This window comes from Columba livia, chromosome 7, assembly GCF_036013475.1.
Source record: "Columba livia isolate bColLiv1 breed racing homer chromosome 7, bColLiv1.pat.W.v2, whole genome shotgun sequence".
NCBI lineage: Eukaryota > Metazoa > Chordata > Aves > Columbiformes > Columbidae > Columba > Columba livia.
This window is the reverse complement of record NC_088608.1, coordinates 31,051,582-31,067,721: the sequence shown is the minus strand read 5'-3', so window position 1 is coordinate 31,067,721 and position 16,140 is coordinate 31,051,582. Positions and strand designations below refer to the sequence as shown.

At 40.1% G+C, this 16,140-nt stretch overlaps 1 protein-coding gene across 13 annotated transcripts in view; it reads left to right on the top strand.

The window, feature by feature from the left end:
• Positions 1-16,140, top strand: part of KANSL1L (KAT8 regulatory NSL complex subunit 1 like) — a 64,369-nt gene that overhangs the window by 2,860 nt on the left and 45,369 nt on the right. For 8 of the 13 annotated variants that reach the window (XR_010473727.1, XR_010473724.1, XR_010473726.1 and 5 more), the window contains exon 2: positions 4,330-5,447. Coding sequence is in view for 5 of the 13 variants with exons in the window: in XM_065069048.1 (XP_064925120.1) it covers positions 4,330-5,447 (1,118 nt within the window). In the remaining 8 variants the exon portion in view is untranslated. The remainder of the gene's footprint in view (positions 1-4,329; positions 5,448-16,140) is intronic. The other 5 variants (XR_010473729.1, XR_010473728.1, XR_010473730.1 and 2 more) reach the window with 1 other exon arrangement.

Here is a 16,140-nt window from a genome sequence, read left to right as displayed (position 1 = left end):
CTTAAAGCAGCTGCTATCAGTGCAAAATACAGTATTTTTGAATGTTCTTGCTGAGCTTAATTTTGGATGTTTCACCACATGCTGTCTGCTGCCAGTGACTTTGCCTTGCTTTTGAAATGCCTTCTAGACAAGGAATAAACATTGGAAGTTTGCTTATCTGAAATGCTGTTAATCTATGAATAAAGTGGAAACAGCTGTATTAATTTGAAATGTTATTTGTAGGCCCCTGAATTTGAAAGAAAAAAAAAAAATAGTAAATGTAGAAGCTTCTCCTGATCTCCAGGAATCTCATAATTAACAAGAAAGTTTTGGTGTTTGGGATGAGGAACAACAATGACAACTCAATTTACAAGGAGAGAAGACTGGTACACAGGAACCTTACAAACCCCTCATGCAAATGAAGTTTTATTGTCATTGAAAATGAAAAGATCACAAACAAACAAAACCAAACAAACACTAGAAGACAAAACAATCCTCCCTCCAGTCAAAAATCCCCCAAAACATTGTCCTCGTGGTTGTGTAACAAGTCATAGTGTTATGCAAGGGGGGGGGGAAGACTCAAAAAGTGAAAGGAGTAGAAACAAAAGCTGGGAAGGGAATTGCCACCCTGCATCCAGACAGGTTGGTGATTGGGTTTTTAATAGGGTGCTGCTAATTACCAGCATGACACTAGTTTAAGGATTTACACAAATTCTGTTGAGGTGAGCCTGACAGAGAAGGGTATAACATGGAAATGTGGAGTAAGGACTGAGCAATAAGCAGAGGTAGCAGGGGAGAGGGGTGGTGGAAAAGTCACTGGGGATGAGGGACCTGAAGCTGGGGTGGGAGTGGGGAGCAGGGTGTGGGTCTGGGGAGCGCTGGGGCTGCTGCAAACGGCTGTTGCTGCTTATATCCTCCTGGGTAATTAAGGCATTAGGGGAGGATAAGCATAAAGTCACTTTAAACATCAGTTGCTGTGCATGTCTGGTACTTGTTTCTTCCCCGCCCCAGTACTTATTTTACGTCAGCTTTTCTTTTTACAATACTTTTTAGCCATTCAAGTGGAGTGTGTATTCAGCAGATGAAAAGCAAACTGTTTGCCAGTTTAGTAGCATTTCAGCTGTTCTGGTTTTGAAACCTCAAGTAGTACACAATGGAAAAAATCCTTGAAATGGTTTACCTTTGACAAAAAAACTTCTCCCAGAAAGAAAATACAGACTCTTCCTGAATACAGTACTTGCAGTACTTGTCTTCCCTCCCTCTGCACTTATTCTTTTTCCCCAGAAGATAATAGGTTTGGCTCTGGGATCTCACTTCCAGTGAGGGTGGAGTGAAATTGTTTTTGCTGCTTTCTGCCAAAATGAAATAAAATATACAAAAATGAAAATTGTCCAGTTCTTATCGAGCCAAATACTTGTACTAAAATTTGTTTTCATTTTTTTTGCAGCTGATAATTTGTTTTGCTCTTATGCCAATGACTTTTTGTGTGTTTGTGTGAACTCTTTGGAGAAATGCCATGGACTCTAGACTGGGACAGTACCAGCTTATATAAAGTCTTTTTGATGTCACTGAAATGAAAGGGACACACCTGAAGTGTCTCACATGACTGTCTTCAGGGCACAAACATTGTGTAAAGTTTGCAAGTTGCTGAGTAAGAGGTTAATTGAGCGATTTCACTCTTACAAAGTATTTTAGATTTTTTTCTTTTTTTTTAGCTGTTTTGTATCTTTTGTCAGGAACTCCTAATTAGTGGTTTGTTGGTGCTCTTTAGCTAAATGTTTGTGCTTCAGTTTGAGGGTACTTTGATTTCTTCCCCTCTTTCCCCTGAAAGATGGGGAGGAAAGTCCTCTAAACTCAAAAAAAAAACCCTTAAAATAATTTGCTAATGGTATTAATTGCCATTTAGGAAATCTGAAACTGTACTAGAAGGGTATGTAGTATTTGAGGGAATATGATCAAGTTAAAACACAGCTCTCTGAAAATTTTGTGCGGCCAGTTTTTTGGATCGCCTCCATCTTCCTATCGGTAAGAGATACACATCTCCAAACTTCTCTTTACTTGAGCAGCAGCTCTGCTGTGTGTGGATATTTCCTGGCTCTCAGGAGTAGCAGTCTGTTCCTGTTCAACTACTTGGGCTATGGAAGGTGTATGGTAGAGTTGGAAAAGCTATAAACTGATTGCTTGGTGTATGTAGATATTGGGCTGACAGCATTCTTGGAGTTCCCAGAGGCAGATTGAATACTCCCTTGAGCTTATAGTAACCCTGCAGAGAAAGCGTGGCTTCAGTTCTGTCCCCCTTACGTTTTAGCCGTGACAAATTGTTTTGACTTACTACAGTTACTTGACACATGCTGAGGAAGGGGAAGCATAGGTGTCTGAAGCCACACTCCTTTGGATTTAAAAATTCTTGTGCCTGCTAGTTCCTACAAGAATGGAAGGCCAGGAATCAGACAGATACTGAGAGCATTACAAAGTTACCAGAGCCTTTGCAATGTGGGGCTCCAGCTCTCATTAGTGCATTTCCCTGTAGTGAGGCTCTTGCCTAATGGCCATCCACCACACCAGACTGTGTTCTGAATTCCTCTATCGTCTGAAGTTATTGGCTCATTGATAAAGGTTGAAATTTTGGGGATTTTAATAGTACCATTAATGATTATTTTTAATAGTATTGTCAGCATTGGGACCACCAAACCTGGTCCCTGTGATGCTGGATAGGTGATGTACAGAGATGAAAACCTTATAGTTGAAGTATATGTGGAGCAATGAAATGTGAATAAAGCATATGGAGAATGTTAAGGCAGTATATGGCTCTTTATGTTGTTCTTCTTGTTTCGAGAGTTAAGGAGAAAGTATCCAGACTGGTAGTTCTCAGCTCCTTAGGATTCCACATCTCCCTTTAAAGTTTACACCTTCAGCATAAAACCTGTAGTTACAAACAAGCTAAGGCTTCAGACAGGGAGTTTGCTTTTCTTAAGATCCATACATGGCAGTCTCGGAATCATTGACCCCTTATGGGATCTGTGCATTGAAAATTGCTGAGCTAAGCAGTTGCTGTGGAGATCAAAGTAACTGAAGACATTAAAAGGAGGGCAGTGGAAATGTTGCTCAAGTAGTGTACCAGTTACACAGAGAATTTACTGTGAAATTACTGTGCTACACTCACTTTTTTACTACTCTCTTATTGTTTCTGGTTTTGTTTCTAACTTCTTAACAGAGAACTTTCAGGCTTCTGCATGTCATGTTTAATTAAATCTTTCTTCAGGTTTGTCTAACCATCTAACCAAAACTAAAAGTACAGTGCAAGCCAGTGATTGCTGCTCTGTAGGCTATGGAATAGACATAGTCAGATATGGTGAAGGTTGACACTGGTCTTTTAATCCCAAAGTTTGGGAACTCTTCATGTAAGCTATGGCAAGTCACAGGCAAAAGAGGTTGTAAAGGAAAACTGTCTTTATTCAAATTGTTATCAAAGAATGTTGTGTTTGTATTATGCAGACAGTGCTTGATGAATAAAGAACTGGATACAAAGGCACAGGAAAGATTTTTTTAGGAAACATTTAGAACTTAACAGTTCTCTATTTTTAAAGCATTAGCTTTCATGATTGATTTCTGAAGTGTATTTGTGAGAATATATAATAACTAATCAAATGCTTCCTTTATATAGAGGTACATTAAATGTGTTTCTCCCAGTCGTCCCTCTGAGTTTATTTCAGAGTGTTTCATCATGTGGTAGCTGTTCTGCTTTGCTGAACTTGTAATAGGTAGCTGCATCGCTCCCATTTCTGTGATACTGTTGATGTTGACTCATTTAAGTATTACAAAAAAAATACTTGAACGAAAACCAAATGCGATTCAAAAAGTAACTTATCTCCAGAGCAGATGAAAATAAAATATAGCCAGAGTTTGGGGTGGGAATGTGTAGATGTGCATCTCTGTGTGTTTGTATATACATACAGCTACACTTGCATGCATCTTTTAAAATGCATCCTTCCAGGTCACATGGCTTATGGTCATGTTTTTCAGTTTGGGCTAGGTTAGATGACGTTCTTGAACTTTGGGAGTCTTATTTCTCAGACTGATAGAATCAGAAATGCAATGAGGTATGAACACTTACTCCCCTGAGAGGTAAAGGCTTTCACTGCACATGGAACAACCTCTGACTGAAATAAATAAAAACCAGAGTGTTCTTGTTTGACTTGGGAGGAAGAATAGTCTATAATTTTTCTTTAAATAATGTAATTTTTATTTAATCTTTGACTAATGTCGAAAGAATGAAATATCTGACAGAGTTGTTGCATTTGTACTGTGTTATGAAAATGAGAAAATTTACATGGCCCATGTTATTTTCAGGTTTGCTGTAAACTACCTACCATAGCTATAATGACACCAGCCCTCAGAGAGGCAGCAACAAAAGGTCATGGTATCCACTTGTCGCCTTCTTTGTCCTCTAGAGCTATGGAGTCTGATACAGCTTTGTGCATGGAAAATTCCAGAGCAGTGGAAGAGAAGATAAAAGAGGACTCCATCGCACAGATTACTTGCTCAGTCCTGGGGTTCCCCACTGCTGAGCCCAACCTCAGGAATGATATCCTCAGCGTGCACCATTTAGGTTCTCCGCCGTCCTCCAAGCGCTATCAGTCTGTCTTGTTAATGAGTAGAAATTCTGCGTTTAGCAACAGAACCGGTAAGCAAACAAAAGTGGGAGAGCCCGACTGCTCCAAGATGAGAAATTCATTACCTAATGGTGCTGACACATCATTTGGTCTGATTAGTCATTCGGAACCTGAGGAACAGGTCAAAGGGGGAACGTTTTCAGAGACCACATCTCCGAATTTGACAGAAACACAGAGACTTCCGGATTCAAGTGTAACTGAATCCACTAATGCAGAAGAAATGGAGCTTTTAAATGGTAAATGGTACAAGAAGAATGGTTTTTTGGGCAGAGCTCTGGAAGTCTGCGCTGAAACAATAAAAGGGGATTTATTACACCAAATTCTTCACAGGCCTTCAGAAGGGATTTTGAGCTGCACCCCGGAGGAGGTGTATGGTCGCTTACTCCAGTGTGTCACTAAGCAACAAATGGAAATCAGTCGCGCCAAAAGAACTCAGAAACGTTTACAAATGCTCCTGGCAAAGCATGTTATCAAACACTGTGATCAGCAGCTGAAGTGCTTTGTGAAACATCAGCTACAAAGAATGAAGGTTTTCCATGAGCCAACCAGATTTTCAAGCAGTAGATCCCTCAGGTGCACTGAAGGATGGGCAGAAAACAACACAACTACTTTGGAGACTAGTTCGAGCACAGACATACAGAACGGAGTTAGCGTTGCACCAGGTGAAATCCGGGGGTTTGCACTTTCTACTGGAGGGCTGCTGTCTCGCGTGGAGCAGGATCTGGACTCCGATGCCACTTGTAGCAGCTCAGATGAAGATGGTGAGGAACAGACTGTAAGAACAGCTATGGAAGCGTAAGTGTTAAATTCCTGCTAGACTCATGTGCTTCATGCTTATAAATCAAGATTGAAGGGTCTAGACCTGCAGATTCTTGTGTGAGTAACCTCACTCAGTAGATAGTCCTGAAATCAGCAGGGCTGCCTGTGTGAGCCAGGGGTAGGGGCCAGACAGAAAGCATGGACTTCCCCCAATTACAGCATTTACAGAACAGTTACTTTACTAATAGAGAGCTAGATTTTGTACAGCACTCTATCAGTTTGCATTACACAAGTACCGCTAATTATTCCTTACTGGGAAGGTGCTGTCGATCAAATAGTGATAGTGCTGTAAATGATATTTTTGGTTGTTATGAAAATAGTTTTAATTTTATTCTGGAGTTATTAAGAATTAGTCAACATTAGGATCTTGAAATCCACTACAATGTGATAAAAAGTAAAAATGACCACCTGATGCAGGTGTCAAGCCATCTACTATGTGGGGGTTGTGTATTGAAAAAAATTGGTTCCTTGAAGTACAATTTTGAAAATGTTAATTTAATTACTGAAGTTGTTCTGCTACTGTGAAGGAAGCTACCAGTGGTGTTGATGGTATATTTTTTAAGAAGAACCAGAGTGAAATTAGTATAATTAACTAATACTGTATGGAATTGACAGGGACCCTGTCAGTACAAATTATTGTAGCCTTGGAAATTGGAGGTGGGGAAGAGAATAAGATGGTAAAATTGTTTCCCAGTGGTCGTACAGCCTTTTTTTTAAAAAAAAAAATACTTTTCCCTACCTTCCTACACTATTAACAGCATCTCTGTGGTCAAGCAATTTTAGAAAGTGGTGAAAGGACAGCTGCTTTCCCCATTCTATAACTGGAGAGAATAGGGTATGTCTTAATGTCTGTTAAGATGTGATAGTCAGGACAGTGACAGACAGAATAGAGCTTCACAGCTTGGTAGGAGCTTTGTGCTACCTACATTTCTACTGCTCGAAGTCAGGACTGGGTTTGTGTTTCATGATCTCTTATACTCTGCTCTTAGAGAGTGTCTAGAAACATTAAGAGTGGCGCTAGTGTTTGAGCAAAAATAAATATTTAAAAACATAATGTCTTGTTCTGTTTCTTGAAAAGCATAATGTTCAGAAGAAATCCAAGAAGCTTCATCTTAAATTGGAAAAAAGCTATCCCATTATGTGTTTATAGCCTCAGTTAGGGAAGCTTCAGCATGGCATAGTTTTATCAAATCACTGCTGTGTTTGGTTAAACTCTGTAGGCCTGGAAAACAGAGAGAAGGAGAAGTGCGTAGTAAAAATTAGTTTTCTTTTTATGTATTGTCAGAATGATAAATACTGTACTAAAGTCTGACTAAAGCATAATGATTGCCAGCCAAGTTAGGATCATCTTAGATATTTGAATTTGCAAAAAAATTGTTCTCCTTTTGAAATGAAAAAACAGCATTTTTGGCATTCCCGGTCTAGGAGAACCCACATTCTTCTCCTAGCTGATATGTTTGAACATCTGAGTAATAGTTCTGCCTCTGGGATTCTTATCTTGTGATTACATGAACTGAAAAAGTGATGAGAAACTCTTGATTCTTGAAGGGTAGTGCATAATGTAAAAATTGGCCTGAAGTTTTGTGCGAGGGTTTTCTTTTTTGTTCTTGCCAGGGACAGTCGAGCTTCTAACTCTGCCTGCCAGTCCTTTACCTACTTCTTGTGGCTTTCCAGTTGCTGAAGTTATCTTTCCACTTAAGGCTTACTCAGTGTGCTCTGTTGCACTGAGGGAAAAAATTCACAGAGGATTATGAAGCAGAAAGGTAGCACCTTGGGCTCAGGAAATCCCCAAGCTGCTGTTGCTGGCAGCCAAGGGAGCGTTTTTGAAAAGCGCTGCTCCCTCCATGCCTGCCGCCTTGTGAGGCTCTTATCTCGGCTACAGCTAAGAGACAGGAGACTGGGTAGATCATCTATAATCTGACTCAGCACAATGCTTTTTTTCTGTTTTTTTTTCCTCCCCTTTGTTATGTTCTTCATGCAGAACAGCAATTGGGCAGCAGGGGGACAAGGTGGCAAAGGGCTCTGGCTGAGGCCTTGCTGCATTGGCAGTGCAGGAATCCCTGGTGCTGGAACTGCGCTCGGAGTTCAAGTACTGCCTGGTTTAAGCAGAAACACCTTGTCTGTGTGCATAGGCTGAGGCAATGCTTGAATTAACACTGCTGTGAGGGCAGGCTGTCTCTTATTTGAATGTATTGTTATCTGCACCTTCATAGGGTTTTCTTAATTTTTTTCAACTTTCCCAAGACTTGTCATTGTGGCTAAAAGACTGCACTTTTTATTCTAGATAGCAAAGGTAAATCAGTTGTTCACCAGTGCAAGTTGCTGAAATTTGCTGTTTCCTGAGCTTTAACATTTTAAGGCTCTTTGGGTTGTTTTTCACCTGGATGAAAGAAACAAAGTTAACATCCATTTTTATTTCTGCTAAGTGCATTCACATTCTTTGAAATGCCTTTCTCTCCAAGGGAATTATCTCTTAGTGCTTTCCAGAAATAATGTTATCATGTGGGTGAGAGAATGTTCGTTTCCTCACCTGGGACTCATTTTTCATAGTGAAGACTTTCACTGACCTGGAAACACACTTCATCTGTGATATTCTTCATAATACTGAACTGTGGATGTTATAAGGTTCTACTAATGTAGTGATGAATTGGAAAAATGTTTTGGTTTTGCCTGTACCCCAGTATACTGAGTGCATTTAACTTGAGGGTATAATGCTGGTGACTGGTCGTTGTCATGACTGCAGTGCTTTTTATCCTTTTTGGAGGGGCAGGAGGTGTCAGTCCAATGAAGAGGGGAAGATCGAGCAGTTATTGTGTTTGCCTGAGAACAGTCTGTTTCCAATCAGGAGGGAGAGGTTGATTCCAGCTCCAGTTGTTCCTGGTAGGAAAAAACCTGGAGCTATTTTTAGCATTTTGAACCTGTTCATTCTCATTATCCTGAAAAGAGTTTTGTTTTACGAGTGTTGACATAAGCTCTTCTGAGCTGTATCTCAATGCTTTGTGTCTCAAGTAAGATTGTCTTTATGTATCTATTTCAATACCTCTGTTTAGTTGCAAATAGCTGTTCTAAGATATTTGGACCATTTTCATCTCTTGTGCATTACATAGGTGCTGTCCTCAACCCAAGAAAGATCCTTGGTTAGCTGGTGAACACAATTCTCTTCTAGTTGACAATTCACAGTATTTATTGAACTTCCTTAGTTTCTAGAGCAGTTGGAAAGCCTTTTCCCATTTCAAGAGCTTAATGAAAACACATTTGGTCCTTTGAGTATTTGGTAAAGAGAAATATGAAAAAACAATTGCCTCCTTTCAGGAGTTTTGTCATTTTGCTGCTAGTGTCAACTCATGAATGTCTTTAACCTGTCACAGTTTTCACAAAAGGCTTCTCAGGCAAAGCACTGAATTTCCATAAGTAATTTGCAGTGTATTCTAGTTCAGTTCCTGCCTTCAGATGGAGGAAATGCCCTGAGACACTACACGGGGGGGTGTGGTAGAACTTACTCTGTTTCTTAAAGGCAGATGTTAGGTGCTGGTCGCTAGTTCTGTATGAGGCGTTAGGAACCAAAGTGGGTGGAGTCCCTGAGGAGAACATCACAAAGCTGAGCGTAAATAATTCCTTTAGGAGTTCACAACAAACATCAACCACTTCAGATGCAACATAGACAGCATTTCACAAGCTGAGTTTTCTTGGAACTTGTTGATCTTCTTTGTGGTTCATGAAGATGGAAGATTATTCATAGAATTGGCCACCAATTTCAAACAAGGTGACTTGGGGGAGGATGTGGGCTCAAAGTTTTTTCAACAACACAGCTTTGCTCTGAGAGCTATTTGTTGTATGTATTATCCAACTCTACATCCTTATTTCTGTATTTAGTGTGTGCTCCTGGTGTGGTTAGAAGTTCTAGTCGTTTACACTGTACCACAGAGAAGTCTGATGCTGAGGTGATTATTTGGGAAACCTTTGAAGTGACAGGGTACAGAGTTTTTCTTCTACATGTGCTACGTGAATGATCTTCCAGAATCAAAAGATATATCACTGGGATTTTTTTGAAGGCACAGCTGCGCACTCCAACTGTAATGCAGGTATCTAATTGATTAGAGAGAAGAGCAACTTAGAATAGATTTTTCTGCAAAATAAGTTGCTCTATAGACCATGAAAGGTCCTGTGCTCTGTTTCCGCAATCTTCCTTCCCCCATCTGAATACAGTCCTTTTGCATCATTTGGTGGGATTTTTTCCTTCTGAAATATTCTCATGCTTTTCCTCTGATTTTTTTTAAAGACATGTTTTACTGATTATCCTCCAGCAACCTCAAGTCTGACGAAGAAGCAGTGTTTTATTTTTCCATGCCCACAGGGTTTATTGTGCCTGGAAACTTACAATGAATGTGCAGAGATAGTAAATCTTTCTCTTTTTTTTTTTTTCCTGTTCTGTGTTGGTGTTCTGGTTTTTGGGTGTTTGTTTGCTTGTTTGGGGGGTTTTCTGTTTGTTTCATTGGTTGTTTTTTTTGTTTGTGGGGTGGATGGGTTGGTTGGTTGGTTGGTCTTTCCCCTTAGATTGCTACTTGGAAAGAGAGAAGATGGGAAATCTGCTTTTAACACAGATACTTGGTGGGGAGTGGAACAGTAAAGTGGAGAGAATACAGGAAGGAAATATTATGACTAGGGTCTCCATATCTAATCTGTTTGTTCTAGATTGTTATCCATTATTCCTAGCATTTTTCTCATGGCTAATTGAGCAACATCAATGCAGTTCTGAGGGCTCACTACAGAAGGCACTGCTTAAGGGCTGGGGTTTATTGCATGTCTTTGAAACACATTGTAAGGAGAAGCTGTTAGTTTTTGCAAGGTCAGATTCTAATTTTTCATTTTGAGCTGTAATTTCACTTCATAGCTGATGTTAGAGCTGAATTCTGGTTTGGGAAGAGGAGGAAGAGAGTCTGCCAGGACTAAATGCTGCTCTCCATTTTTCTTAGGCAAGAAAACCCAATCGTTTCCAGTTTTTAAGACCTTTTTAGTTTACAAGTCTGGGAAATGTCTTATTCGCACAGAATATGAGAGCTTTTGAATAAGTATAAATTCATAGGTGCTGATAATATACTGATTTTGAAATGTTTTATACATTGCTTTTTCATGAATTCTGTTATCTTAATTTTTGGCTCCTGTCGCTAGGTTGTGGGAGGAGAATCGTTAGAAGGGAACGAAAGGAAAGCTAGTTTTATCTTACCTTCTGTTTTCACTCTAGGGATACAAGTATTATTTCAGGATATATTCAGCCTCACTTGGTTGGATTTCTGTAAGATGGATTTACAACTTATTTAGGATCCCACAAGCATCTATGGTTTTTCTTTAGAGATCTGATGTACAGCAATAATAATTTACTTTTGAACAAGATTTCTTTCTCACAATACCAGAGTGATGTTCTTGTGACTGAGGATCCCGATTTCTAACCTGTAATTACATCAATATTTTTACAGCTACTGAAAGTGGACTGAAATGTTTTAATGGAAGGGAGAAGGTTTGACAAGTTGTAACCTGTAAGTGAATATCTGAGCCAGGAATGTTAAAGCTTTTGAGTTAGATAGGTGTTGAATGCATATTAAATAAAAACTTAGCATTATTCTTCTGAATACACAGTCAACATAGTATAGTAGAATAGAAAATCTAATAAACAGACGTGTATACATGATAACCTTGCATGCTTAACTAAATAGTAGGCAACAAGAGTTTGGTACTTGATGTCAGCTGCTGATTAATCAGTGGTTTATGGCTTTTTTCTTTTGCTAAGCCATGAATTGTGTTTGTTTTATTAAAAAGATTTGTTTGCAAACAACAATGGGCTGTCGTTATAACATCTTGTAGAATGAGGGCAGCATTATTTCATTTTACAGATAACATTGATTTCATGAGAATCTACATCAAAGGGATACATCCAGTGTCTTTGAAAATCAGCATATGTGGGCCCCTGAAACAGGAAATAATTTAAATGCTTTCCTTTTCACATGAAATAAAAAGTGTGCATAAAGGCTTTCCAAAATAGGAATGCTCTCTTGTAACAGGGTTTCATTCATACTGCTAAATATGGGTTAGGAATGTAACTTTAGGTATCGGATTTAAATATATTGACCTGTGCTCTTTTTTATTGAAACTGAAATAGCTGTAGATTATTTTCATCAAGATATTTTACCTAGCTGTTGTGGATGAGAAGAAGTTTTCTCTTGGGGAATTTAATTCAATTTCAGTTAGCAAACTTCTAGTTACCGATTCTGGTATTTGAAAAAAAAAAAAAATAAATAAACCTGAACATCCATGCTTGAATATATGTGCATTATAAACTAATCTTCTGCCCAGCCCATGGGAGTGGACCAGGCACCAATAACACTTGGTGAAATGCCACCACAAGCTCCTACAACCAGGAAGGTTGCAACTGTTCAAACCTGCATTCATCACACTCTCCAGCCCTTGTCCCTGCAGACTGTAGGGTTTAACCTCCTAAGAAATTCCATTCCTGCCCTGCCAAGCAGACAGCCAAGTACTGTTTGGTCACTCCTCTCTATGTATTACTTAGTCACAGCGTGTTTCCAGCACCTGCGGGGGGCCCCAGGGACTCAGTCTCTGACATACGTGGGTGTCCCCAGGGAAGGTGGTGGGAACTCACCCCTTTCACACTCAGCACAGCCCCTCCCCAGCTCCCTTTGGGTCCTGCGGGTGGGCTGGGTCCAGGTCTGAAGGCCTGAAGCGGGACCTGTCCCAGCTCTGCCCAACTTTCCTCCCCCTCAGAGGAGCACTGTGGGGTCCTCCCAGCTCTCATGTTACCCGTGTCCCACACATGCACTGCACACGCCGTACAGCGCGGCATGTTCCCTTCTGTAAGGCAAGGGGCAGCAGGAGCTAGAGGTCAATGTGTGGAGGTGCCTTTGCTGTAGCTACTCCTCATTTCTCACCTGATTGCTCCACTGTGGGCTCCCCACCAGCCACAGTCCCTCCTGAGTCTCCTCTCAGTCTCTGCCTGGGTCATTTTTCCCTGTTCTGCAGGGCTGCAGCTCCTCCGCTACCAAAAACCTGCTGATGATTTCTAGTGCATCTGGCAGGCAAGTTCTGGATCAACTGTTGTCTGTCCAACAAGTCTCAGAAAAGAATATGCTTCCTATCTTCCTATCCATTTTTACATTTAAATCTGATACTGCATACAGCTAGAATGAAATTAGTTATAAGCAAGAGTTAGATGTTACATGAATACCATACCCACTTGTTCCTTGAAAGAATATATGTAAAAATTTTGGGACTGCTTTCAGTGGCTTGACAGCATTGATATGCTGCTTATATGCTGTAATAATGTTCCATTTGCACCTATCTTCAAAGGAATATATTGTAAGCTCTGTCTCATTTTATGTTGAGCATGGAATCCAGACGTAGTGCTACTTCCTTGATTTATTTTTCAAGGGCAGTTGTGTAATACGGAGAATTTCTAGGCCTGTGTTCCTGGTGTTAGTCTATTGATGTTGTGCCGTTTCAAAGGCAAGAATAAAAGCTTGTTTCCAGGCAGCCCTGGTATTCCTGAAGTTTGTTTCTTTGCATGTTTGTGCTACCTGCTTTTCTGCTCCATGCTGGGGTGCTGGAGGAGCCAATGGAATGTTAAAAACTCATTTTATAATATTTTAACAAAAGTATTAGCAGATATGCATTTTGCAGTGTTTTTTATTTTATTAAAAGAGGAAATGGTGGTGGTTTACCTTTTGCAGGTTTTTACTTCTTAGGCAGTTAATATTTTAACTGACCCTACCTCCACCAACCGATTTGGCCTTTTATCATTAACAGCTCTAAAGAATTATGTAAACAGAATTGAAGATGAAAAGCACCTGCTAGGTTGTGAAGCCAGCCACTGGAAAGGTTCAGCACTGTAACAGACAACACTGCTCTAGGGAGCTGAATTTTTAATTTTTCTTGAGCCCTAAGTGGAGTTAACAATGAAGTGCAAGTGGAACAGTTCAGTTTCTGACATAAAACTTGTAGTAATAGTGTGATTCTTTGCCTGAACTCTGTTGCACTCAAGTGCTGGCTGTGGTGTCTCATCAGTTTGGAAGATGTGATTTCTCACATGAGGGAGCATATAGAGCTCCAGTGTGAAATGCTTATGAAATTTCTCCTTTACTAGGGTATCTAAGTGCAGAGGCTTACTCTTTTTATATTTTCAGTTATATTCTACAGGCTTTTTTCCTGAATGTTGATTTTTCCCTGTCTCCCTTTCCCACTGTCCCTTCTAAACTTATTTGTGGAAGATGTAAAAATCGTGCTCCGTTGCTACTTAATTTTTTTTCTCCACTCTAGTTCTGTACCGTGAAATTTGTCTTTAAGGGAACATCACTTGTATGGTTGATAATTTCAGGTGTTAGTGCATAAATTCCCTAGGCCTGATGGCTTAGCAGAAATATTCAACTGGATAAAGTTTTATGGTTTGGGAAGATAAGATATGTATTATGTGTTATTGTCAGTGTATGTTATTGGATGCAATTCTGGAAGTATGAAATGGCAGCAGTACGTCAGAGGTGGTGGGATCAGGCGTGGGTGCCAGGATTTGTTGTGATAAGCAGTTGCTGATGTCTGTAGATGATAAGGAGAACTGCAACCCATCTGCTCTGAAGTTGTGTAGTATTCCGGAGGAAAAATCTCTGCCAGGTAAAATTTCTGTTAAAACACCAAAGATGATAGCAACCCAATATGCTCCACAAGAACCGACCTGATTGCAGATCCTCACAGAGACTGCAGGATGATTTTGAGTGCCAGAAAACTTCCCTAAATTGATTTTTGTTTTTTTTTGTGCTGGTTGTCACAAACCAGCAGCATATTGCTCTCCGCAGGCAGTCTGCAGCAAGTGCTCCTGAATGATCTGAGCAAAGGCTCATTGTGAACTGTCAGAGTAAATAGTGTTTTGTTGTGCAGCGTTGATTGGATATGATACTGCAGGATGATATTAAAGTTTGTTTTAATCTTGTTTGCACTCTGGAATGCATAAAAGAGACTGAGTTCATAAAACAGCACTCACTGTTTTTTTTAAATTATGTTGCTGTTATGGATTTAACAGTTAACTGGTCCAGGGAAATTAATACTTCAACAGCAATCAGAAGTTAGTTTATTCTGAAAACAAATATTAAGTAGGTGTGCTGGAAGAATCACTCCTTGAGAAAGCATTTACAGGTCATTTCATAGTTGGACGTGTTTGTTCAGCCATTACAAGCATTCGAAGTTTTTGTTGGGAGTGGGAATTTTTATCTCATTAGTAAAATCTAGATGTATATCTAAAATACATGCACTGTATATCTGAATTCACCTAATTTCCATGTTTTATATACCATCTCTTAGTTTTCATAGGTGAGCTCTTATTTACTGTCATTGTTTGCAGAGAGAAGAAAAATGGACATGTTGAGTTTCACCAACGTGTTGACAGCCCTTTGCTCACCTTAACGGCTTGTGTGCAAAGGCTTGTATTCAGGGCAGCTGCTTTTTGAACGTTGCCATGTGTAGTCCCAGGAAAAGTGACTGTGGTGCTGGTGTCAAATTAGGGGCAGTTCAAGAAGTTTGCAGTCTTGCAGCTCTGGTTCCAGGGGACCCCCACCATCCTAGTGTGCTGTTAAACATTTGTGATAAGAGTGCCATTTGGTAAATATGAACTGGTTTGTATTTTTCTACAACTCAGTGAGCTTCCCAAGAGAATTGGGGAATGTATGATTTTTTTCCAGTGTGTCAAGTCTTGTGAATTTAACCATGAGTCATATGATGTCTGGACGAGATTTAAAGATCTGGAGAATTTTGTGATATTTTGCTTTTTAATTTCCAGAGTTGAGTCCTTCAGCAAAATGATAAACTTCTGCCATTGTTTTCAGTGACTTCCACTGAGGACTGTGATTAGCTCTTTATCCTGAGGATATTCAGTCTGTAGTTTGTGAGCTGCTTCTTGCTCCCAAAGACTTCACTGTCTCATGTTTGGCAACAGGCTTCTGATACCCTAGAAGTTCCCTGGGAGAGGAGGAGATGAACCAGCAGCGATGGTAGAGTTCAGGATCACAGGGTCGCTTTAGGACTAAATCATCTGAAAACTGGATGCCAGAACAATGTGGATTAAACTGAAGGGGCGTCACCTGGCAGAAAGAGCAAAGTATACCATGTTAGGAAACTGAGCAGAAATGTAAGTACGAAGGGCTGTCAGGAACAACTGCTGTTGTTACGTTTAATGCATCATTTTTGAATTGGAGGAGTTTTTGCCACTTGCACTATGTGGGTGCCTTGCTCCCTGGCTTGTTCATGTTTAAGATAGTTGTAACTTGAAATTGTTGGTGTTCTTTGAAATAAACCTTTTGGAAGGAGACTGTGTTTTGGGCTGGCAAACCTGCATTTTGGAGTGTTGGTCTGTGGCAAACATCCTCCTTCCCTGTTGAGTAGGAAACGTCCTGTCGCTGTCCCTGCAGACATGTTGTGGCAGGGGCTGTTACTTGTTCTGACTGGAAATCGGGAGGCTGGAAGGCCTCAGTTTCCTTTTAATTTTCAGGATATAAGATACTTGCGGAGAATCTTCCCTTGGGCACAGGGCTGTATGCTCTAAAATACTTTTTCCTGTGCTCAGCATACCTATTTGAATCAACCCTCCTATATACTATCAATCCCAGGTTCGTTTTTG